Below are 25,613 nucleotides of genomic sequence, written 5' to 3'. Positions count from 1 at the left end.
AAGGCTTTTGTCTTGCCACTCTACCCCATAGCCCAGACATATGAAGAATACGTGAGATTGTTGTCACATGTACCAAACAGCTAGTACTTGCCAGATATTCCTGCAGCTCCTTTAATGTTGCTGTAGGCCTCTTGGTAGCCTCCCAGACCAGTTTTCTTCTCGTCTTTTCATAATTTTTGGAGGGACGTCCAGTTCTTGATTATGTCACTGTTGTGCCATATTTTCTCCACTTGATGATGACTGTCTTCACTATTTTCCATGGTATATCTAATGCCTTGGAAATTCTTTTGTACCCTTCTCCTGACTGTTAAACTTTTTTTTTTTATTTTTTTTATTGAGGTTTAGAATAAGGCATACAAATGTCAAAATCAGAACAAATAAAAATTACAATACAATATTGGGTTATAGTATACAATATACATTACATGCCTTACAGTAGGTATAAGGGATCACTATCGGACCTCAAAGTAAGTTTTTAATAACCACGGAAAGGCTTCCTGAAATATAGGAGACCACTTATGGATCTCGTTAAAGAAACCTCAATTTCATATTAGAATATTTGTTTATAACTTCAACCAAGGGTAACTGATAATAATATAACAGAATACCAACAATAAATAACAGTAGTCTTAGCATACAAGAAATGTGTGCGATAATATCCGAAGTCATGGCATAACACAATGCGTATTATGGAAATGAGAATATAATAGTATTCTTTAAGTCAAGATATCTTAGTAAGTAAAACCAAAAAAGAAAAAGACTACAAGAGGAACATGGATGTGCGGCGGAGTGCCGGGAGGGAAAAATGAGAAGAGAAAAGAGAGAAAGAGAAAAGGGGGAAGAGAGAGGAAAAGAAAAAAAAAAAGAGGGGGGGATAGGGCAAGAAGGGGGAAGAAAAAGGGGGAAAAAGGTAAAAAAAGATACAGAATTACCTTATACGCTTAATAGGGCTCTCGTATAACCCTAATTTTGGACTTACTTGATTTGTCTCCAGATCTTATTATTAATGGTAAAGATAGGGCTCTCCATACATTCTAAATAATCCATAATCTTGGCTATATCATTCCAGGTGAAGAGTATAGACTGTTTCCATAATCGGGCAATGGATAATTTAGTAGCCATCACTAGATAAATAGTAAACAAGCCTCTAGGAGTGAGGGGTGTCTCGATGGACAAATGAAAAAGTATAGTTTGCGGCTTATTCCACAGAGTGGAATCAAGGGCATGACACTTACGGGAAAGCATTTTCCAAAGAGGCTGCAATATAGGGCATCCCCACCACACATGTGACGGTGAGCCCACTTCCCCACATCCCCTCCAACACAACGGAGAGTTTAAGGAAGATATTTTAAAAAGTTTCAAGGGAGTGAGATGCCACTGGGTGCAGATTTTAAGATGTAGCTCTAGTAAGGTAATACAGTGAAGAGCCTGCTTTGTGAGTAAAGTGGCTTTAGACCATTCTTCCTGCGAAGCGTGAAAATGCAAGGCCCTTTCCCATGATACAATATTGGGCAATTTATAAAAAGTCGGGGGTTTGAGTAAATCCTGATAGGAAATTGATAATGATCTGGGAATCCTCCGAGCCGTAGTCCAACGCTGTTCCCAGTTAGTAAGAGCCCGTAGAGGGAAGGCCGTAAACCCCCACAAGTAAAGTAGGCTCCTCAGCCTCCAAAACTCAAATTGGAGCAGCTGAGTAGGATGGTATGTGGAGTTAAAGGTGGCTGGTGACATTAGTTGTCCACCTGGAAAGAGATCCTTAATAGTGGAGATGCCATGTGAATGCCATAGTAAAGGGTGTGAGTCTCTAAGAACTCGAAGAAGACCTGACAGCATGTGAACCGGTGAGGGATGTGGAGCAATCTGTGGTAGGGGTTGGATCTTATCCCAGAAGCGTAGTGCTGACAAGATTATAAAGTTCTGGATGTTAAAAGAGACCCGAGTATGCTTAGGGATCCACAGCAGGTCTGAAAGAGTAAGTGAATCAGGAAGAGTCGCTTGTTCAATTCTCCACCATTTGCATTCCGAGGTATCTGTGTTCCACGGGAGAATATGGGCCAATCTTGAGGCTTCATGATAGCATGCCAAGTTGGGGGCACCAGCGCCCCCACTTAGCAATGGGAGTTGCAAAATTTTTGTAGCTACCCGTGGGTGTTTAAATTTCCAAATAAATTTATTGCAGAGCAGTTGGAATTTTCCTATAAGGGATTTGGGTATAGGTATTGGCAGAGTTCGAAACAAATAGGTCAGCTTTGGTAAGAGAGTCATTTTAAAGGCTGAAACTCTGCCTAACCATGAGATGCAAGGGACATTCCAGCGCTCTACAGATTTTTGAAAGGAGCGCAGAAGAGGATAAAAGTTGGATTCAACTATGGTGGTGATATTCCAGGAGAGGAATACTCCCAAATGCGTAATCCTCTGTTGTGACCAATTAAACAAATATTGTCTAAGAGTAGCATATTCTGCCTGGTGAATATTAATTGCGAAGGCATCAGTCTTAACATTTAACTTATAGTAAGTGACTGCCCCAAAGGTATGTAAGAGATCCATAAGAGCAGGAAGAGAATGAGCAGGGTCCCCCAAAAAATGGTAAGATCATCAGCAAAGAACGCAGTTTTTTGAGGGATTCCTGCAATTGTCACCCCTTCAATTTTTGGGCTAGATCTAATTGTTGCAGCAAGGGGTTCCATTATTAAGGCAAAAATTAAAGGGGATAGAGGGCATCCCTGCCTTGTCCCGTTAGTAATTGGATCCAAATTTTTTAAGAACTTAAAATAAGTAAAGCCAGTTGACCTTGTCAAATGCTTTTTCAGCATCGAGGGCTAAATTCACACAGGGTATTTTTTCTCGTTTCGCTTCAAAAACAATATTTAGGATGCGTCTGGTATTATCGGGGCCTTCCCTACCCAGCGTAAAACCCACCTGTCCCAATCTATTAAAGAAGGGAGAATATAATTTAACCTAAAATTTTAGCAATTAGCTTTACATCAAGATTAATTAGAGAAATAGGCTTAAAGTTGGCACATATATTGGGCTCTTTTCCGGGTTTCGGTATGGTTACTGTAGTTGCTCCAAGGAACTCGGGGGGGGGGGGGGGGGAATTCCCCGACTGTCTGGCGAGGGAAAACACTCTAGTAAGGGAGTGAGTGGGGGGCCAAAATGCTTGTAAAAGGTGGCGGTGTAGCCGTCTGGGCCTGGGGCTTTATGAGACTTCAAAGATTTAATTGCTTGGGTAATTTCTAAAGAGTTGATAGGCGCATCTAGGAATTTTTTTGATCATCATTCAAGGTCGGAAGGGAAAGTGAGTCTAATAATTTTTTAACTGCCGTGGAGGTAGGAGCAGGGGAATCTTGGGAGTTTTCCAGATTATATAGATCATGATAGTAGCTAGCAAATGCTTTGCCAATGTCAGCCGGGAACCAAATCACTCCGTCAGAGGTTTTAAGGTAGGGTATACGGGCATCTGCTGCTCGTTGCCTTAACTTGTTGGCTAAAAGGCGATCAGCCTTGTTCCCCTTAGAATAGTACATTTGCTTGGTTTTCTGTACTTGCCATTGCAATCTGATATTCTCTAAGTTAGCAATTTGAGATTTAATAGCTTAAATTTGGGCCAGTTTAACGGGGTCAAAAGTAGATTTATGCTGGGAGACAAGGTTACGAAGTTGAATATGAAGTTGTGCTAGGGTCTCTCCCCGAGTTTTCTTATGTTGGGATTGGAGTTTAAAAAATATGCCTTGGACGTAGGCCTTAAGAGAGCCCCAAAGGCAATAATCATTTACCATATTGTTATCATTAATGACAAGGAAGCGCTTAATTTCTTCACTTATCATATTGACATTGTTTAAATCGGCAAAGTGAAATTCCGGCAATTTCCAAATGGGTCTGGAAGCGAAGACTATAGGGTAATCCATCGCGACTTGTATAGGAGAGTGATCTGACCATACACAACACGGCATATGTGCTGATCGAATGAAATCTAGCAAGCGTGGTTCACAAAACATAAAATCAATCCGCGAATAGGAGTTATGTACCATAGAATAGTACGAATAATCCCTTGCATTTGGATGTAAAGAGCGCCAAATGTCAAACAGACCATATTGCGCAATTAAAGTGTTAAACTGCTAAGAAACCATGTTCAGAGAGGGGTCACCTGCTCTGTATTTTGAGGACCGTCTATCTAAGAGCGTATCAGATACCATATTGAAGTCTCCGGCCAAGAGTAGAGTACCTAGTTTGTGTTCATTTAAAAAACGAAGAAACTTTCTAAGAGACTTAACCTGGCCTGTGTTGGGGCCATAATAGGACGCAAGAGTATACGGAACTCCCTCCAATTTGCAGTTCAGAACAAGAAAGCGCCCCTGTGGATCAGTATAGATATCTAATTTCTCATAAAGTAAATTTTTGTGAATTAAAATAGCAACCCCCCAGGACTTACCAGAAAAGGACGCAGTCTCAACCACTGGGTATAGCTTAGATTTAAGGGGGATAGGAGAGCCATCTATCCAGTGGGTCTCTTGGAGGAACGCTATTTGGGATTTAGCCTGTGTAAGATATCTCAGTCTGCTACGTTTATTGGTTGAATTGAGGCCCCTAACATTATGGGACGTGCATGTCAAAGCCATATTATTAACGTATATGTGGACGTAAGGAGAGAGCGTTAAAAGTCAAGGATGAAGAGGGGATAGATAAAAAAAAAAAGAGGGGGGGAGAGGTATGGAAGAGAGGGGGGAGAAGGTAAAGGGTCCGACACTCCGCAGCAAAAAGGAAAGGAGAGAAAAAAAAAGGTTGATGTTGTTGAAGAAATAAAAAGAGAACAGGGTGCGGTATAAACAAGACAAACCGCTTCGGTAGTCCCCTCCAAAAGAGGGGCACCTTAGTTAGAGGGGGGGTGGGGGTGGAGATGAGCTGAGTTGTAAAAGGAAAGAGATATAAATGAAAATGTCAAGCGTCTAACTTTAGTAGTGTAGGAGAGGTATGATTGTAATTGAGTACTGAGAAGGGAGGTAGAGTTAATATAAAGGAAGGAGTAATAGAAATATAAGAGGCCGCAAATTACTACCTGCTCTAATTAAAATTGCAGTATGGCCCGTGGCCGAATTGGGAAAATTATTCAGTGTTTGGTCTAAAAGGAGTAATGTGGTCAGGTCCCAAAAATGGTTAGGGTCTTAGTCTAAGGGTCTAGTGGAACATCACCACATCTTTTTGGAAAAAGTGGGACTAGTGGGGTCTATGGGGGAGGCTAATGGCGATCGTGGACTTGTAAAGTAGAGCATGAGTGAACAGAGGAAAACCACAAATTAGGAGAGCCTAGCGCCAAGTATACTATCGCTGCATAAAAGTGTGTAGACAGTAGAGGAAGATCTAACATTACTGTAGTTTGATTCTATAGGCAACAATATATCACAATGTTATATAGAGTGTTAGGCAAGTAATGAAAGCATAAAATGTTGCCAGGTTACACAATAGGCCCATAGTGAAAATAACACATATCTAAGGAACTAAAGATGCAATATACAACACAAAGGTAAACATAATTATTGGAGCTAGAACGTCCCCGGATTAATGGAACTTACCAACATACACGGATATAAATGCAGAGAAACATCTTCAACTGTTGGAACTCGATCATATAAACAATTGTATATCACCCTAATACTCGAGGTGTTTTATAAGACTAAGGATATATTGAATATACCACCGAGCTGCACAGAGGAGATGTAGAGAGGATAGGATAACACATCATGCGCATACATTTCTTTAACATAAAAAGGTGCATCATAGGTTTACATGGCCCACTTAACTATAATGTGAAGACACGGTCAACCGAGTGAGGCCAACAGTCGTCAGATAAACATAAATGCATAGTGGACAAATTTAGGAGCTCTTGGCTTTTTAAACTTAGTTCTAAGTGGGGGAAACAGAAGCAACCTCTACCAAACATCCAACTAGGAACGACAAAGGAGTAGCACCCCTTATTGTTCGGGTAGACAGGGTAGGGAACATGGAATTAACTTAACATTTAGGTCTTAGAGAAGGTTGCATAAAGAACAAGATGAACAATTGAACATAACAGCAATATAAATGATAAACCATATCTAATGAAAAACAATAACCACATGCTCAGCATATACTTATCGTGGTCCATTTGAGAGTCAGTCTATAGAGAACGAAAGTCCACTGGAAGTCTTCTTCCATGGAAAATAAACATCTTGTATTAAGGGGTTGGACAATACAAAGATGCCCATAGAAACTCGGGGAATGTCTCAAAAAAGGATACACTCTAGATGTCTGGAGAGTCAGGTCTTCCTGAAGGTGAGGCCGACCAGTCAGAGGCCGCTGGATTCAATCGATAGGTTTGTTTTGGGCTTTGCCCATTACCCGGGTGAGAGCCAGTCATCTTCAGAGTTCAAGGAGTTTAAGTCCCTAGGAAACATTCAGAATAACATGTGTTTGGTCTTGAAGATCAATAATTTGAGTGGATAACCCCAACGGTATCTAACATTCTTCTTCCGCAAAACAGCAGTGATGTCGGAGAAAGTTTTCCTCTGTTGGAGGGTTCTATCGGATAAGTCCGGAAATATTTGGAGATTTTGAAATTTCTCAGGAAGTGGCACCTTTTTGAAAGTGTGCTCTCTGTACTCGCTCCTTATAGGTGAAAAAATGTAGCCTTACAATAACATCACAAGGTTGGTCTTCAGACAGACCTTTAGGTCTGAGTGAGCGATGAGCCCGATCTAGAAGATTTTCTGATTCTGACATAACTGGGCTAGATTTTGAAAGAGCTCCCTGAGATAAGGCTGAAGATCAGATAGGGACACGGTCTAGGGCACACCCCGGATCCTTAGGTTGTTGCGCCGAGACCTGTCTTCTATGACCTCAATCTTGTCCTCCACTGTGTCCAGGTATTCAGATAAGCGTTGAGTATAAGTTAAAGTGTTAGATTGTTCTGTAGCTAAGTCATCGTACTTCCTTTCGAGTATATCTATTCATTCATTAGTGGAAGATATTTCCTTTTTGAGTTTGGCCGTAGAGGCAGAGAGTTTTGCAGCAAATGATGCATGGTGATTATCAAGCATAGTCTTCAATGACTCAAGGATAAAGGTTGGAGTCGCTGCATTGTATATCTTTGAGAGCAGATATGACCAACTCAGCTGGCTCAGACCCTGGAGAATCAGGTGGTTCATAGGAGGCTTGAGGATCTGAAAGAGGGGGGCTGAAATGATCAATTACTGTCTTTTTAAGGGGGAATTGTGGCTTGTTTTTCCTCCTGTGTGGTTGTGACATGTTGGAGGTTAGTATTGTTGGGTATAATTAACTCAAAGAAAATTAACATACAGCTGGTTACCCCCTGCTGTCAGCCTATGGGGGAACAAGTCCCAAGGTTAGAGATGAATAATTTGAGTTAGCTGGATTGGGACCAGAGTATACTGTGATTGGGACCAGAGTATACTGCTAAAAAGCTTTAATCCATTACATGGGGATTGGAGCAACCTTTTTCCAAGAAAAACAGAAATTCACTGCTGGTTTAGAGTAAAATGTTTACATACTTCCAAAAAGTCAGCCTGGTTTACTAGGGTTTTGTGTACACTGTCTCTTTAAAATGATATGCCACACAAGTCTTGAGCAGCTTAAGTTAGTTCAACAAAGAGCAACAAAGTGCACCAGCTATGGCTATTTTACTTGCCGCACTACCTAGGCTTACAGGTTTCTCTGTTTAGCAATGGAGCTCCCCACAGAGCGCTGCCCAGGTGCGTGGGATAGAAAGTGAAGTGAGCCGCTCCACGTGGAAGCCCAACTATTCTATATAGGTGCCTGTGTAGCGTGGTCTATGGTCAGCCCTGTGTGGTAGAGCTTACCCTGCTGTCCGATTGCCAGAGGTCCGATGTAGCGTCCAGCACACTCGATCGAGCACCAAAAGTTCGGCGTAGGCGTTTCACTCCGTGAAGAGGGGATGTCGGAAAATGGCGCCGAGCGCCTTTTGAAAAAAAAAGTCTGTCCTCGGCAAAGAAGTAAGAGGCTTCAATCTGGCTTGTACTTAGCTGTTGGCTACAGCTGACAGGGTAAGTGCTTCGATTAAGCTGAATCCATCTTAGGATAGTCTGAGAGAGGCCCCATAGCCAGCTATAGACTCCGTCACCACAGACCAAATATACGAGCAAAGTCTCTTTACTTGGGGCAAATAATTTCTATTAGGAAGGGCAGGGTGGTTAGGAAACACAAAATTAGGGCTAAAAAATGAGAATGAGGAATAAGGCAGTAAATAAGCCGTATTGGGTTTTATTCTCAGGAGCTACACTGAAGTGCGACCGTTCCTCTCCGTGTCTGGCTCCGCCCCCTGACTGATACCTTTTAACAATGAGATCCCTCTGATGCTTTGGAAGGTCTCTGTGGACCATGGCTTTTGCTGTGGGATGCGACTAAGAAAATTTCAGAAAAGACCAACTAGAGCAGCTGAACTTTATTTGGGGTTAATCAGAGGCACTTTAAATGATGGCAGGTGTATGCTGACTCCTATTTAACATGATTTTGAATGTGATTGCTTAATTCTGAACACAGCTACATCCCAGTTATAAGTTATGCAAGTTATAAGTTATGCAACCACATTATTTTTGTTTTTTTTGTTTTCTTCCCTCCACCTAAAAGATTTCAGTTTGTTTTTCAATTGAGTTGTACAGTTTATAGGTCACATTAAAGGTTGAAAAAGTTCTGAAATTATTTTTTACATCACAGAAACCTGACATTTTAACAGGGTTGGGTAGACTTTTTTTTTTTTTTTTTGTTTAAATAATTTTTATTGATTTTTTAGAAAAACAAGGAACATAGACATATAATGAACAACAAACATAAATCAATAATTGTTTTTCAGTTACAGTAAGGCATTGTAATATCAAAGTGATCATTTCTTTCCCTTATTTGAGGGAAGCAAAAAGCAAATTTAAAGATAAATTCTTTGGGTAGTAGGGAGAGAGGTGGACAGAGGGCGGGTATGGAGAGGGTTAGGGCAGATAATAATAGGGATTAGTGAAAAGTAAAAAGGTATGTAACAGGAGGGGGGGAATACAGGGGACGGAAGGGAGAGAGGATGGTTAAGGAGGGAAATGAAAAGGGTTAGGGTGTGCAGCAATAGAAATCAGTCGGGTGATAATCAGCAAAAATAAAAGAGTGCAGGTATATAGGGGTACCAAGTGTCATGGTAAAATACAATATAACGTAATTTCCTAGCGTTTGTCTTTTATTTTATTTTTTTTATTTTTTAGGTGTAATCTGGATAAATAATTAGACAGCAAAAATCATCGAACATTCTCCAGCTACCTTGAGTCTTTGTCTTGTCTTAAAGTGAGAAGGGGGAGGTAGGTCTGAGGGGGAGTAGGAGAGGGGTTCGGACAGGTGACAGTTAGGGATATGAGGGAGGAGACAAACATAAAAATATGTAGAGATAAATTATAAAATAATATAGTGTATTATAGTGTGGTTCCATGTAAATCCTTTGCAATTAATCCTTGCAAAGAATGAAATACTTATTCCGAAGAATTATGGAGCCTGTGGTATTTAACCGTGAAGGAGGGTCTGTTTTGTAAAGTTATGGCGTTCTTTGTTCCCATAGGAAGATTATATCTAGAATAAAATCTCTCTTTCCTATAAAACAATAATGTCTCTTCTCTAAAGCTAGTATGTGTGTGACTTCTGATACCCAGTGTTCATAAGTAGGGGGATGAGCTTGTTTCCAATACCGAGGGACAACGCGTCTAGCGCAAGTTAACATCAGTTGAAGGAGTTTCCTTCGGTAGACACATTCCAGTCTAGGAATTTGGTTTAGTAAGATCATGGTTGCCGAAAGGGATATTTGTGTGTTTAATGTAAGATTGATGCTACGCTCGATTTGAGCCCAGTAAGTGGACATTTTATTACAGGACCACCATATATGGGAAAGTGTGCCCACTTCCCCACATCGTCTCCAGCAACTCGAGTTAGCACCTGGATATATTTCATTCAATTTTTGGGGTGTAAGATACCAGCGTGAGATGATCTTATAATTAAGTTCAGTCAGAATGAGTGAGGAGGAGGAGGAGTGGATTGTGTTAAAACATTTTAGCCAGGTGTCTTTTGGGAGCTGAACTCGAAGTTCAGTTTCCCATTTGGTGGTATATGAGGGTAGTTTGACTGTGCTTATAGCTCTTAAGAGTTTATGTGTGAGAGAGAGAAGGGATTTCTGAGTGTCTTTTGTATTGCATAGCTTCTCAAATGGAGTAAGCGGACGGAGGCAATCATTTTTATGAGGGCTATCCATAATTGTTTGGCGTATTTGGAGGTATGGAAACCAACAGTGGAAGGGAGAGCCTATTGAATCCCTTAAGGCAATTCTATCTCTTATTTGGGAGTTTTCCGTGAGTAAAAATATAGGCATATTTTTCAGGGAAGAATCTTCTGGTTCAAATTTGAACTGGTGGTGGGATAAAAAAAGGGTGTTATTTAACAGAGGAGTCATTGGAGAGATTGGGGTAGAGAGAGTGTTTGGATTTCGAATGAGGGAGTCCCATATGGTTAAGGTAGTTTTTATGCATTCATTAGCCTTAGTTATGGGGGGTCTGAATGATTTAGGGAGCCAACAAAGATCTCGCATCCCGTTTAAGCCAAGGGAGGCAGCTTCCATTTGGATCCATAGTTTGGAGGAGGGGTTGTGAGACCATGAGACTATTCGTGTTAAATGTGTCGCTTTGTGATACTGAAATAAATTTGGGACATTTAGGCCACCTTCCTCCTTGCTTAAATACATAGAATTCTTTGATACCCTTGGTTTTTTGTAAGCCCAAATAAAAGAGTCTAGCATCTTTTGTTGCGTACGAAGGTAGTGTCTCGGTAATGATATTGGGAGAGCTTGGAATATGTATAGATATTTGGGGAGTATCATCATCTTTATTGTATTTATGCGACCTATCCAGGAGAGGTGCCCTTGTTTATGCCATGTATGTAATAGGGAGAAGACATGAGTTTGAAGTGTAATATAGTTCTCTTGGAATAAATTTTTAGGGTTCTTTGGTATGTTTAGTCCTAGGTATCTAAGGGTATTAACGACAGGGAAGGGAGTTTTATGTAAAATATAGTCCATTTCCATTGAGTTTATGTGGATAGGGATAATGCTCGACTTATTCATATTAATCGAATAGTTGGAAAATTGTTTATAACTCTCCAGATCTCTTATCAGGGCTGGAATGGAAGTTAGTGGTGCCTGCAGAGTGAAGATGATGTCGTCATCAAATAGGAGACATGTTTGATGAATGTTACCTACCTTAATTCCCAAAATATTTGGATTATTTCTGATTTGAATAGCTAAGATTTCTACCGTGAGAGCAAATAGAAGAGGAGATAACGGACAACCCTGTCTAGTGCCATTAGAGATGGGGAAGGATTGAGATATTATGTCATTGACCTTAATAGTGGCTCGGGGGTTGTGATATAAGGCTTGTACTCTGGACAAGAATATGTCTGAGAAGCCGAATTTCGACAGGACCGACCACATAAACTGCCAGTCGACCCTGTCGAAGGCCTTCTCAGCATCAGTAGATAGCAGCACTAGGGGGCTTGTTTGATCGTGTGATGTTAATAATGTATGAAGGAGTCTAGTGGTATTGTCTTTTGCTTCACGGCCACTAACGAATCCCACTTGGTCAGGGTGGATGACCTTCGGTAGGACTCGAGCAAGACGATTGGCTAAAATCTTAGCATATATTTTAATATCCACATTTAAGAGAGAAATCGGTCTATAGTTGCTAACAAGATCTCTGGGTTTATCTGGTTTCGGAATTACTGTTATCATAGCATTTAAAAGAGATTGGGGGAATGTAAGACCCTGGTCTATAGAGAGAAATAGCTCTTGTAAATGTGGGGCAAGATTACCTACTAATAACTGGTAAAATTTGGTTGTAAGGCCATCTGGACCTGGTGATTTTCCATTGGACATGGATTTAATCGTGTTGACCACTTCTAGTAAAGAGATGGGGGAGTCTAGCATAGACACGTCTTCTTCAGGGATAGGGGGAATATCTATAGAGTCTAAATACGTTTGTAGCTTATCTCTACTCCCCTGATCATTTGTGTTGTTTATGTTGTAAAGTGAGATGTAATATTTAACGAAGCTGTCAGCTATATCTTCGTTTTTAGTGCAAACTACTCCTGTGTTTTGTTTAATGGATTGAATATGAGAGGAAAGCCTTTTTTTTTTTAAAGATCTGGCTAACATTTTTCCGGCTTTGTTTGATTCAGCATAGAATTTAGCTTTTGTTGTCAGGGCGCGCATATGTGCATTTTCTACCAGGAATTTATTAAGGCTTTCCCTAGCTTCCATAACTGCGGATAATTTTTGTGGGGATTTTGGGTCTTTTTTATGTATAGCTTCACTTTTCTCTAGAGAGTTAGACAAGGTGTCGAATTGAGCAGATCTCTGCTTTTTAAGTTTTGCTGTTAGTTGTATGATAACTCCCCTAATATAACACTTGTAGGATTCCCAATTGTTTGCAGTGTTCGTATCTGCGGATATATTAAACACAAAATATTCGTCTGTAAATTTAATGAGTTGGTCTATGATTTCGTTGTCTGTGAGAATATACTCATTTAATCTCCAGTTTAAACTGTGACTAGGTTTACTCGTCCATTTAAAGATAGATTTAACTAGACTATGGTCTGACCATGTAGTATGTGAGATTTTTGAGTCAATCAAATTCGTCAAAGAGGCTTGGTCACAGAGTATGTAGTCGAGTCTGGTATAAGATTTTTGCGGGTGGGAGAAAAATGTGTAATCTCTGATGGAGGGGTGTACCGTTCTCCAGGTATCAAACAGCTTCAGTGTGCGGAGAGACGTATTATTATTCCTAATCTGTGAGTTTCTTAGGTAGGAGTGACCTGTTGAAGTGTCTAGTATAGGGTCTGAAGGGTAATTAAAATCCCCACCTAGTATGATTGGGCCTTTAGCAATATCTAGGAGTTTGTTGGTAACTTTTCTGAAAAAGCAGGAGGTGGGTCTGATAGGGGCGTATATGTTTGCGAGAGTAATAGGCTTACCATAATAGAGTCCTACTAGTATTAAAATTCTACCTTCATGATCATTGAATTGTTGTAGTAGGTCGAAAGAAGTATTGCGTCTAAATAGTGTGCATACACCGTTATGTCTGGTCAGGCCTGAGCTAAAGTAGTGTTTATCGTAGTATTTGGATGAGAGTGTAGGCTCATGATTTCTTTTAAAATGTGTCTCTTGAATCATAATGATATCAAGATTTCTCTTGTAAAGGTCATGGAGAGCAATTGAGCGTTTTTCAGCTGATAGGAATCCCTTCACATTTTGGGTGGCTATTGATATTGATCTTTCGCGTGGAAGGTTAGGCATTGCAAAGGATATGAGTGTGTGTGTCCTCTAAAATAGAGGAATTAGAGATTCGTACAGGGGAACCAATGTATAAAAATGGAGCGGAAAATGTATGGTTAAGAGTTTAGTAAGGTAGTAGATAGTAGGGGCAGGGGAATTTAGATTAAATTGAATTGAATTGGTGGAGGCTTCTGGGCAAGCTGGGCAAATGCCCCCTGGTGTATTGTGGTGAACGTGCAGGTGGCACATGGAATGATAAGAGGGTAGCTGGGGAAAGGGGAGGGGAAGAGGGGATAAAGGGTGTATTATGTATAAGGCGTCCAATCCGTCCAGGTCGAAGGAAAACTTTCATATAAACAGATATCTACATAGCAGCATTGTGAATAAAATAGTATTTTCTGTATAACAGGACATTTTTGTATTTTTGTATCCCCTTTAGGGAACCAAGGTGGCATATTTTGCTTCAATAGTACATAATTTACATTTATAAATACAGGGGTACAAGTGACTCTAGTAGATATCTCTGTACTATTGTTATCTAAAGCAGTTATGTTTCGCAAAATAAAGTGTGCAGATAATGGATAGGTTAGTGTCTAATTAGTTTCTGGGGATTAAGGCATTTAATACATTGAAGAAATTTAAGACATTTAAGGGGCTACTATCTCTGTTTGAGATATAGTAATAAGTGAGAAAGAGAATAAGTGGGGACTTTATATTCAGTTACGGTTGAAATTATTCCTGTCTTAGCAGTTAACAGCTAGCTTGTGAGATCATTCAACAATTCAATCATAAATTATTATATCGTATTACTGAATATAAACATGACTATTATCATACAATTACACAAGTATATCTATGCAAAACATGTGGTCTAAGAATAACAAAATAACTGAACAAAACACATCAAAACATAATGAACCTCTAGGAACTCTTTCTTCAAAATATAGAACATAAAACATAGAGGAGAGTTCCCTTAAGCATATAAAGTCTAGTGTAATATAGCTTGAAGGGTGATTGAAAACAGTTCCATAGAAACCTGAAATAAAAGGAGAAAAAGTCTACAAACAAATGTTGCATAGTCAGCATAGACAAACACATATAGTTACGTGTCTCCTTCAGGGTGGTTGAACCTCATCTTCCTCGTTACTGGTTTGTCGCCGCTTGTTTAAAGGGATTGAAGTGTCCATCCAGGGTCTTCTTTGCGGTTTAGAGGTTTCCTGTTTGCTTGATGTAGAGGATTGCACAGTAGAGGTTTGGGGGTCAGGTAGCGGGATCCCCAACTGTTGGCAGAAATGTTCTGCATCCTGTGGGTAAGAGCATTCGATTTTTTTTCCATTTTTGACAGCAATCACTGAAGTTGGGAATCCCCATCTGTACTGGATCTTCAAAGTACGTAGATGGGATGTTAAAAAGGAAAGTTCTCTTCTCTTTTGGAGTGTTCTTGCAGATAAGTCTTGAAATATTTGAATTCGGTGACCCTGGAACTGGATGGAAGATTGTTTCCTTGTATAGTTGTAGATAGTCTCCCTATGGTGGAAGTTTTGAAAATGCACTATAATGTCCCTAGGAGGTGAGTTGTCTGATGGCTTAGGACGTAGGGCTCTATGTGCTCTGTCCAAGATGATGTCAGATGGAGTGCCAGAGTTGTTCTTTACCAGGTCTGCAAAAAAGGACTGTAGATAATCCTGTATCTCATTGTTTTGTATGGTCTCAGGTATTCCCCTGAAGCGTAGATTGCTCCTTCTGGAGCGATTTTCTAAATCATCTAATTTATCCTCTAGGTCTGTCATTCGATGATGATGTTGAAAGGCTTTAGAGGACAGGTTTGCAATCTTCTGGGATGATATGTATTCATGCTCTTCTAAAGTATCAACTCTATAGCATAAGTCCGAAATATCCTTCTTCAAACCTGCGCACTCATTTTTAATGCAAGTTTTAACCTGTTCTATCAGAGCTTCCATAGCACCATAGGTGATAATGTCATCTTTTCCAACATTTGCAGTTGTAGGTTGTAGGTCTGACAAGGGATCCGCAGCTTCACAAGAGCTTTCATCATGTGAGCTTAGTGTGGTGTCTAGAGCTTTATTGCTTTTTTGCTTGTCGGCTTGCTTGAAAAAAGAGTTCATGGCTCCCTGAGTTGTTATAGGCAGTTTTTGAGATTTATCACTTCTGGTCAATTTTCTCTGCGACATCATGGAGGTTTTAGTAGGTTATAGCAGGTGTTTAGTTATATTTATTATATAATAATGATGAGACTAGGTGAATCGGAACACCTCTCCTTGGGGTTTTTGCTCTCACAGAGCAATCTCGGGAAAAGGTGGTGGATTCGACCCACTGCTACTTAGAACAGTGGGAAGAGGAATAGGAGGGTGTTCTTCTTAGCCAGTTGTTCAGTTTTAAATTTGAGCGTCTGGTGTCCAACCACTGGGAGAACAGATAACAAGTTACAGCTGCATAAAGATTTTTACTTTTGTCTGTAAGGAGATAGAATACATCTGATACGTGTTGAGATGAGTCAGGGTGTCAGCTTGGGCTTTGCTGTATAGGTCGTTTCGGTTAGCGGCTGCATCCTATGTCTCACAGATAAATATATGATAAGCCTGAGAAACGATGTAGGTTAGGTATTTCAGCCCAAATGCAGCATTTCAGTTCATGTGTGTGGGCTTGATATGGCATTGAATTGAATTACATGCGTATATAAAAGGCAAATTATATCCCCTTTGCTAAATTTCGGCCTTGTGTCATGTGGATAGGATGGATCTTGAAACGCTGTCTGCTCCTTATTTTTAGTTAGTAAACTGAACAGTAACTAGTGTAAGCATTGTTGCCTCTTTCACAAAGTTAAACATTTCACCTGTGTCCGTTATGGTTGGCGATCCGGATCGGTGTGTGGACTTGAAGCGGTCTGTGTTACATCTTGACTGTATCGCGGAGCTTAAAGGCCTCGTGGCGCAGTTGTAAACGGCTCAAATATTGTCCGTAATAGCATACGGATCGGGACCAAAATCTCAGCAAATGCTCTCTGTATATTCCGGTCCTCAGTTAGGGGTTTTATATCTCTGTGCCCCGTTGTTGTCTGTGGTTATGGGTTAATTTGCCCAGCCTGCGTGAGGAGCTTCAGTTACATGCGACCATCTTGGTTAGCCGCTCGCTCCGCCTCAGGGTTGGGTAGACTTTTTATATCCACTGTGTGTGTGTATATATATATGTGTATACATATACACATACACACACACACACACGTGTGTGTGTGTATGTATATATGTGTGTGTATATATATATATATGTGTGTGTATATATATATATATATATATATATATATATATATATATATATATATATATATATATATATATATATATATATATATATATATATATATATATATATATATATATATATATATATATATATATATATATACATACACATTAAAGAACAAAAACAAAAAATCTGGCTCCTAAGTATTTTGGTTGGCTCCTAGACTCCTGAATAAATTTGTTAAGCCCTGACCTACCTTTTCTTCAATGTGCTGTTATCCTGTACCACACTGGAGTTCAGGAAGGGGGAGGAAATTGAATAGAGAGGAACGTAGTAAATATTTCCATTGAGAGGGAATGGAACAGTGACACCTGCAGGCAAAAAAAAAATTTCTGCAGAAATAAAAAATTTCTGCAGAAATGGTACATTTTCTGTGATGAGATCGCATATTGCAGTACGTTCTGCCTTGCGGCAAGTCCTATCTGAATAATCAAAGTTTAATTTTGACTAGACTATCCCTTTAAACTCAATAGGAAAAAACATTACTGTACCTGCAGATGCACACTCCCTTGCAAGTCCTTGGGATAGCATTCTGATTGGCTGCTTAAAGTGATGGTAAATGTAACTATACTTGAGTTTATATTTTCTAAGTATTACTCAATATAAGTACAGTGATGCTTTTTTTTTTTTTTTTTTTTTTAATGTTTTTTCTTACAAAATCTTCATTTATAAATTTGCTCCCCGACTGCCTCCCTGTGAGAATTTCAGAAATCTCTATTTGATTGACAGGTGCATCATCCAATCGGGACTGCACCATACGCCCTATGTAAATCTGTTATTAGCACGCTCCCGTGCTCAGAGTTTTAAGTGGCATCAGCAGAACTTCAACTGCGCAAGTGCAGTTGCAGCCACGATCTCGCTGCTGCTTATAGTAAACAGTGAAATTCCCTGTCAGTAGCAATTCACTGTTGACAGCAGCACAGAAGACAGTTCTAAAGAATCACCCCATGGGCCGCCACCCCCCTCCCCAAACATGCTTATAATCCAAGTAGTGGCAAACAAAAGTGCTTATACTTAAAAAAAAAAAATTATTACCGCGTCTTTTTCACCACTGCTGTAAACAGTGACGAGATTGTGGCTGCAACTGCGCTTGCGCAGTTGTAGTTCTGCTGATGCCATTTAAAACTCTGACCACGGGAGCGTGCTAATAACAGATTTACATAGGGCGTATGGTGCAGTCCCGATTGGATGACGCACCCGTCAATCAAATGGAGATTTCTGAAATTCTCACAGGGACGCAGTCGGGGAGCAGGTAACGGAGCAAATTTATAAATGAAGATTTTGTAAGAAAAAACGTTTATTAAAGAAAATCAAAAGCATCACTGTGCTTATATTGAGTATTACTTCCAAAATATAAACTCAAGTATAGTTACATTTACCAACCATCACTTTAAAGTCTCTATACAGTGGGTGTGAATACTTAGGATATTTTGAGGTAAATATCTTCCTTTTTTACATAGAGATGTTCAGGTGATATTTTCTAGTCGGCTTTTTACAGCTATGCTGTATTACTTTCAAGTGTTTAAACATTTGGGTATCATGGCCCTTTAATTTATGCTCTTTCATATACAAGATAACATTTTGAATACTATATCTCCATTTAACAACTTTTTTTTTTTTTTGGGCAGTAAATGATCAGATGTTAACTTTTGTTTTTCTTTCTTTTTCAGGCAAGACTTAAAGCACTTGGATGAGAAGACATAACAGCGGTGTTTCATATTGTGTTTAATTTTTATTATTTTTTTCTGCCTTTTTTTCCCCCTTTTTTATTATTGCTATGAAAAAAATTGTTTATTGCAAGGTGGTTTTGGCCACCTCCTTGGTTTGGGTTTTTCTGGATATGTTTCTGCTGCTTTACTTCAGCGAATGCAATAAATGTGATGATATAAAAGAACGGGGGTTACCTGCTGGAGATGGTGAGTTATTGTTGTCAAATTATCACAATTTAACTTTTTTTTTCTTTTAATTTGTTTTTTAATGTTACTTGTTTATGTACTTTTATTTCAGAATTTGATCAGTTTTGTCTGCAATGTTAAATAATGTTATTTCCTTAAAGTGAAGGTAAAGTTTATGTAATTTGAATATATCTATGTATTCCTTGAACATAGAATATGCTAATCGCTAACTTTATTTTATAAAAAAAATTATATTTGTCTTTTTTTTTAAACTATATTTTTCCCTACCGTTCTGTCCATAACTCCTCCCAACCTCTACATCCGGTTTGTAATGTGCTGTTACGTATAGAGTGATCCTACCCGGCTCTATACGTAACAGCAGGAGCGCGTTCACGATGAGCAATCTAACTGCGCATGCGCGATTCTAAGCGCACCCATCTCCCTTCAACCAACATTAACTGGCCTTAAGCAGAAACAGTACGCATGCGCGAAACTAGAACGCCCGGTGTAGTCTTTGATTGAGAAATAGACTCTAGCGCATGCGCAGTATAGCGAGTGGGCGGATGACGTCGGGTCACGGGCACCTAACGGCCAGAAATTCAACTGGTTGCTCTAAAAACGTGACCAGAAATAAAAAAAAAAAAATACAGAGCGGGATGATTGTGAAAATCGGCAAAAAAGGATTTTAAATAGAAAATAAAGGCTTTTGAAGTAATAATGTAAAAAATCATGAATGAAAGTCCCATTCATTTTTAAAAAATAATTGGATTCTGTATCAGTGTCAAGGTAACTTTACCTTCACTTTAATTGTTAAAAGGACAGACTTGTGCAAAAATAATAATCTGTTATGGGTTAGATCACTTGTACTAATGCCTGCCCAACTGCTGCTGCTATTATTTATTTGTAGAGAGCCAATAGTTTCCGTAGCTTTAGAAACATTGGTACAATATATGTTGGTAATATTATGTATTTAAAGGGACAGGAAACCCCAAAATTGTCTTTCGTGATTCTAATAGAACATATCATTTTATCAACTTTACAATTTACTGCTATTATCAAATTCACTTCATCCTCTTGTTGTCCTTAGCTGAAGGAACATTGGCAGCTAGCTGAACACATCTAGTTAGCCTATCACAAAAGACAAATATGTGCAAGCACCAATCAACAGCTAGCTCCCACTTGAGTAGGGTATGTGCATATTCCTTTTTTTCAGCAAGGGACAATAAGAGAACAAAGCACATTTGAAAATAGAAGTGAATGTAAAAGTGTCTTAAAGTTACATGCTCTATCTGAATCTTGCAAGTTTAATTTTGACGTCTCTATCTCTTAATCCCTCAAATGGGGTTTAAGACATAGTTAAAATCCTGCAGCAAGGCACAGGCAAGCTGTTCCTGAGAATGGTAGAACTGCTGGCTTGCATACATAAATATCCTGCTCTTGATTTGTTCTGTTGCTGTGCCCTGGTCAGGTGCAGCAGTGCATTGTGGTTACAGAGCAGATTTCTTTTTTTAGCTAGGGATGAGCATTAGTACACAAATACCATTCTCTAATGCAGTGGTTCCCTAAGTGATTGCTACTGCCCCAAGGTGAGCAGTGAGATTACCACTGATAAGTATGAGCTGTGGAAGGGAACACTGAGATTACCATTGGGAACATTAGTAGGCAAGAAGTGGAAGGGAAAATGAGTCTACAGTGGTCTGTTTATGGTTTTCTAGTCTTCCTTCTACTGTTATCAGAAATAACCTGTGTGTTGTGCACTGCACATAGAATACACTTTCCTTATTGGGTTATTAGTGTAGTTGTACAACAATGGTCTAAGTAAATACATTTATTTTAAAATGATTTTAAGACTCCTTCTAAATGACATCAAATCTGACGTTAGGAAACTGGTATCACCTCATTAAGGCCACCCATTGTTTTGACAAGTGATTACTAAATGTAAATAAACTCTTACCAGTGACCATTTCCTTTGAAAAACTGGTATCGGAAAATGATACATTTTTAATGAATTAAAACTTTTTTTTTTTTTTAAAAATGTATTGTGTTGTCTTCATTGGCGGTTGTTTACCGCTATGCAGAGTAATATTTGTACAGGGTAAGGTAGGGGGCGATAATGGTGAGTTTATTGATTCAAAGTGTCGGTAGCCAGAAAATGTTTGGGAACCCCTGCTCTAAAGGCTGTGACACACTGCAAGCGATGCGGCGCGAGGCGATGCAGCTGCTTCGCACCGCATCGCTTCTGAAGTTCAATTATTTCATCTCTGAGCGCTCAGCTACGCAACCTGACGCAACAGAGTGCTCAGAGATGAAAAGGCAGGACACACTGAGCGCGCACAGCTGCATCTACACGCTGCGCACCGCTCCACTTGCAGTTTGTCACAGCCTTAATGCATTAAAGTATTTTTAGTTTTGCACTAGTAAGATTAGGACAGAGAGTGTTAATGTTTTATATTTATCTATTGCATGTCTGTTTAGTTTATGGCATTCAAAGTTTGTACATAATATACTTTTACACAACAAAAAGTTTTTTTTAAAAAGGATTACTATTGTTTTATATTTAATGAGGGTCTTGAGGGCCATATGTAGGCCTTAGTCTGCTTGCCTACCCCATCTGTGTTGCATTCTGAAAATGACAAATGTATTCCTATAGCAATATTGTTTTAAAATGCTACAAAATGAAATATCCTCCTTTTATGTAGCTCGAGCGTTTTATATTATACTGCCCTTTTCTGGATGCATTATTTGTGATGAAGTGTCAGTAAGTGATGATCATTTCCTGACCTGGAAGGCTTTGGTGAACTCTAAGGTTCATACAAGCAGAACTAGTCAAACATGCTTATACAACAGGATGTGCAACATGAGTCATGCCAAATATATAGTAGTCTAGCATTATCTCAACTGCTTTTGCTTTAACTACTGTCTTGAATTGCTCATAATTTAAGACATAGAATATATTCCCATTTCAAGATATACCTGTATATCAATTTAGAGAGATGTGTATATAGACTTATATAGACTTAGTTATAGATAGGTGTGTTTTGTATTTCTCTCTCTCTCTCTCTTTCTTTCTTTCTTTCTTTCTTTCTTTCTTTCTTTCTTTCTTTCTCTCTCTTTTTCTCTCTCTCTCTTTTTCTCTCTTTTTCTCTCTTTTTCTCTCTTTTTCTCTCTTTTTCTCTCTTTTTCTCTCTCTTTCTTTCTCTCTCTTTCTTTCTCTCTCTTTCTTTCTCTCTCTTTCTTTCTCTCTCTTTTTCTCTCTCTTTATCTCTCTCTCTTTCTCTCTCTCTCTTTCTCTCTCTCTCTATCTCTCTCTCTCTATCTCTCTCTCTCTATCTCTCTCTCTCTCTCTCTCTTTCTCGATTTCTCTTTCTCTCTTTCTCTTTCTTTCTCGATTTCTCTTTCTCTCTTTCTTTCTTTCTCTCTCTTTCTCTCTCTCTCTGCCTCTTTCTCTTTATCTCTCTCTCTGCCTCTTTCTCTCTCTTTCTCTCTCTCTGCCTCTTTCTCTCTCTCTCTGCCTCTTTCTCTCTCTCTCTCTCTCTGCCTCTTTCTCTCTCTCTCTCTCTCTCTCTCTCTCTCTCTCTCTCTCTCTCTCTGCCTCTTTCTCTCTCTCTCTCTCTCTCTGCCTCTTTCTCTCTCTCTTTTTAAAAAAGTTAGTTGTTTCAAATAGTAAACTGAAAATAATCCATGTGCCTATAGAGTACAATATCTGCAGGAATTAGTCCCTATTTTTATGTATCAGTAAGGATTCTTGGCTTATTGTAAAATACATCATATTTAAGTAATAATACTATTTTATATTTAGCAGATCTTTGTTAGCGTTTTGCTTTCTTAGCCAAAACGTTTGTCATTTGCTGACTGCTGTTATTTGTATTTTACAAGTTGGTTTATATGTAGAGAGGATTTTGCTATCATTCCAGTTTTGCACATTGATATTTAAATATGCATAGTTGTTTCAATCAACCAATTGTCTGGGTCACCCTTCACTTATCACCTTAAAGGAGCTTTGTAGTCAACTTATTTTTCTGTTTCATCTAACAAAGTGCATATTTAAAGCGACATGAAACCCAAATTGTTTCTTTCATGATTGAGAAAGAGCATGCAACTTTAAACAACTTTCCAATTTATTTCTATTATTTAATTTGCTTCCTTCTCTTGTTATCCTTTGCTGAAAGGTTTATCTAGGAAAGCTCAGGAGCAGCAAAGAACCTAGGTTATAGCTGCTGATTGGTAGCTGCATATATATATATATATATATATATATATATATATATATATATATATATATATATATATATATATATATATATATATATATATATATATATATATATATATATATATATATACCCCGATTGTCATTGGCTCATTTAGTTAGAAACCATTAGTGCATTGCTGCTCCTTCAACACGTGATACTAAGAAAATGAAGCAAATTTGATAATAAAGTTACTGGAAAGTTGTTTAGAATTGTATGTTCTACCTAAATCTTAAAATAATGTTTTGGGGTTTCATGTCCCTTTAATGCCTTTTCAGTTTTTATTTTTTGAAAACCTCATGTTCCTGTCCTGAATAAAGCAGTGTTTTTATTGTCCTATTTGCAGCGGTGTATCCCTCTCAATCAGTAAACCAAAAGCAGTTGGCCTTAGCAACCAGTGAAAATAAATTGAAAGTGCAAAAAAGAACTGCTGTATTTGTTTATACTTCCTTTTCAAAAGCTTTTACTTTTTTTTACAATTTTTTTTATCAGATAAATAGAATGTGTTTGGACGTCTAAGCACAGCCGTCTTATATGCATGACAGAAATTTTTTAGTACAATGTCCCTTTAACCCTTAAATTGTATAATTTCTCATTTTGAACCAAGGATTGTGCTGCATTTTCATTAAGGTGTTTTGCCACATATTTGCGTGATATAAATTGCTTGTGACTCCACACTACACCTGCCCATTTGTGATATAAATGTCTCACCCATCTAGCCCATCCTTTATGAGCAATCAGTTGAAGTTAAAGGGACAGTAAAGTCCAAATTAAATGTTCATGATTCAGATAGGGCATGCAATTTTAAACAACTTTCCAATTTACTTTTATCATCAAATTTACTTTTTTCTCTTGGTAATTTTTGTTAAAGACTAAACCTAGGTAACATGTACTGTTTGTTCATGTGTGCCACATAGATAACATTGTGCTCACCCAAGTAGAGTTATTTAAGAGTCAGCACTGATTGCCTGAAATGAAACTCTGTGAAAAGATATGAGATAAGGGGGCAGCCTGCTGAGGCTTAGATACAAGGTAGTCATAGAGGTAAAAAGTATATTAATATAACTGTGTTGGTTATGCAAAACCAAGGACCTGTAAATAAAGGGATTATCTATCTTTTTTTAAACAATAAATGTTTTGGTGTTTACTGTCCCTTTAAAGGGACAGTATACACCAATTTTCATATAACTGCATGTAATAGACACTGCTATAAAGAAATAAGATGCACAGATACTGATATAAAAATCCAGTATAAAACTGTTTAAAAACGTAGAAGCTCTCAGTTTAGCTCTATTGCTTGACAGTCTGACAGTCTAGTTGTTAAGTTACTACTTTAGGGATGTCCAGGACAATCATTAGATTAAAAAGAACATGAAACGCCACATTTTTTCATTCTTGATTGATATAGAGGATACAGTTTTAAATAACTTTCCAATTTACAATTAGTATCAAATTGGCTTCATTCTCTTAGTACCCTTTGTTGAAGTAATCAGCAAGGCACTACTGAGAACTGGCTGAACATATCAAGTGGGTGCACATGTATGCTGCTTGCCATTGGCTCACCAATCAGCAGCTAGCTCACAGTAGTGCATTGCTACTCCTGAGCCCACCTAGTTATGCTTTTCAACAAAAGACACCAACCCAAAAGAATAAAGCAAATTAGATAAGAGAATTGAATTGGAATGCTCTTTAAAATTGCACGCTGTATCTGACTCAAGAACGTTTTACTATTAACATTTATGTAAAAGGACATGAAACCCAAATTATTTTCTGTCATGATTCAGATAGAACATGTCATTTTATCAACTTTCTAATTTACTTCTAATATCAGTTTTCTTCGTTCTCTTGTTATCTTTTGTTGACAATCTGGTATGTATGTTCTGGAGCACTATGCGGCAGGAGTTTTGCAAGAGCACTATTTCCTGCCATATAGTGCTCTAGACAGCTTCAGAGGTATCATCTCAACAAACAGTTCTCCTCCACAAACAATACCATGGGAATAAAGCAAATACAAAAACAATAAAAAAAAGATTCATTGCATTATCCTTGGAATAATAATCTGTTTTAAGATATAGTTTTGAAAAAGATAAATTGTGTAGTCTCAGGCAGTTATGGTAATTTCACAGGAAATTATGTAAATCAAACATTTTCAGCTTTCAGAAGAAATTTGGAAGGAGCAGACAAGCATATAAACTTGCACCTCAGTGAGTTATTTTACTTTTTGTAACGTCTAACAGCGCATTGAAGATGATTTGCGTAAAAGCATTGCATTATGTAAGTGCTTGTCTTGAATTAGTATATACTCATACAAACCTTTCATTTTCTCTTGAGACATTGTTTCCGAAAATACATTTGTCTAAAAAGTATATAATTTTTGTTGTTGATTGTGGCTTATTTCTAACGCCGAAACGCATAGGCTTATTTTTTGTTATGCACGGACTTTTGTACATGCCCTTAAAAGGACCTTAAACACTTTGAGATGGCAATATAAAATGATAAATCGCATATATAAAAATAAATAATTTTGTCCTCCTTTTCTTGTAATTCCATTATTAAATTGTGAGCTTTTCAGTTCCTTTTAGAAATGGAAGTGCACAACACTGTTATATTCCAAACAGCCATTGGCTGCACATTCTAGTGACCAATTTATAACTGTCCCTAATTGGCCGCAGCAGAGAAGGTAACATAAGTTACAACATGGCAGCTCTGTTTTATAGACACTAAAACTTTACACTTATTTTGTCAATATTGAAACAGCTAATGAAACTTTAAAAAATACATCTTGTTATGAAT

The 25,613-nt window shown here is 38.4% G+C and overlaps 1 protein-coding gene across 1 annotated transcript in view; it reads left to right on the top strand.

The window, feature by feature from the left end:
• The window catches only part of GALNT1 (polypeptide N-acetylgalactosaminyltransferase 1), a 506,720-nt gene that overhangs the window by 7,547 nt on the left and 473,560 nt on the right, over positions 1-25,613 (top strand). The window contains exon 2 of the mRNA XM_053714537.1: positions 18,346-18,591. Within this exon, the coding sequence (XP_053570512.1) occupies positions 18,453-18,591 (139 nt within the window). The 5' untranslated portion in view covers positions 18,346-18,452. The remainder of the gene's footprint in view (positions 1-18,345; positions 18,592-25,613) is intronic.

Source organism: Bombina bombina, chromosome 5 (genome assembly GCF_027579735.1).
Source record: "Bombina bombina isolate aBomBom1 chromosome 5, aBomBom1.pri, whole genome shotgun sequence".
Classification (NCBI taxonomy): domain Eukaryota; kingdom Metazoa; phylum Chordata; class Amphibia; order Anura; family Bombinatoridae; genus Bombina; species Bombina bombina.
Note: the sequence above shows the minus strand (reverse complement) of the source record. Positions and strands in the feature narration are given on the sequence as shown.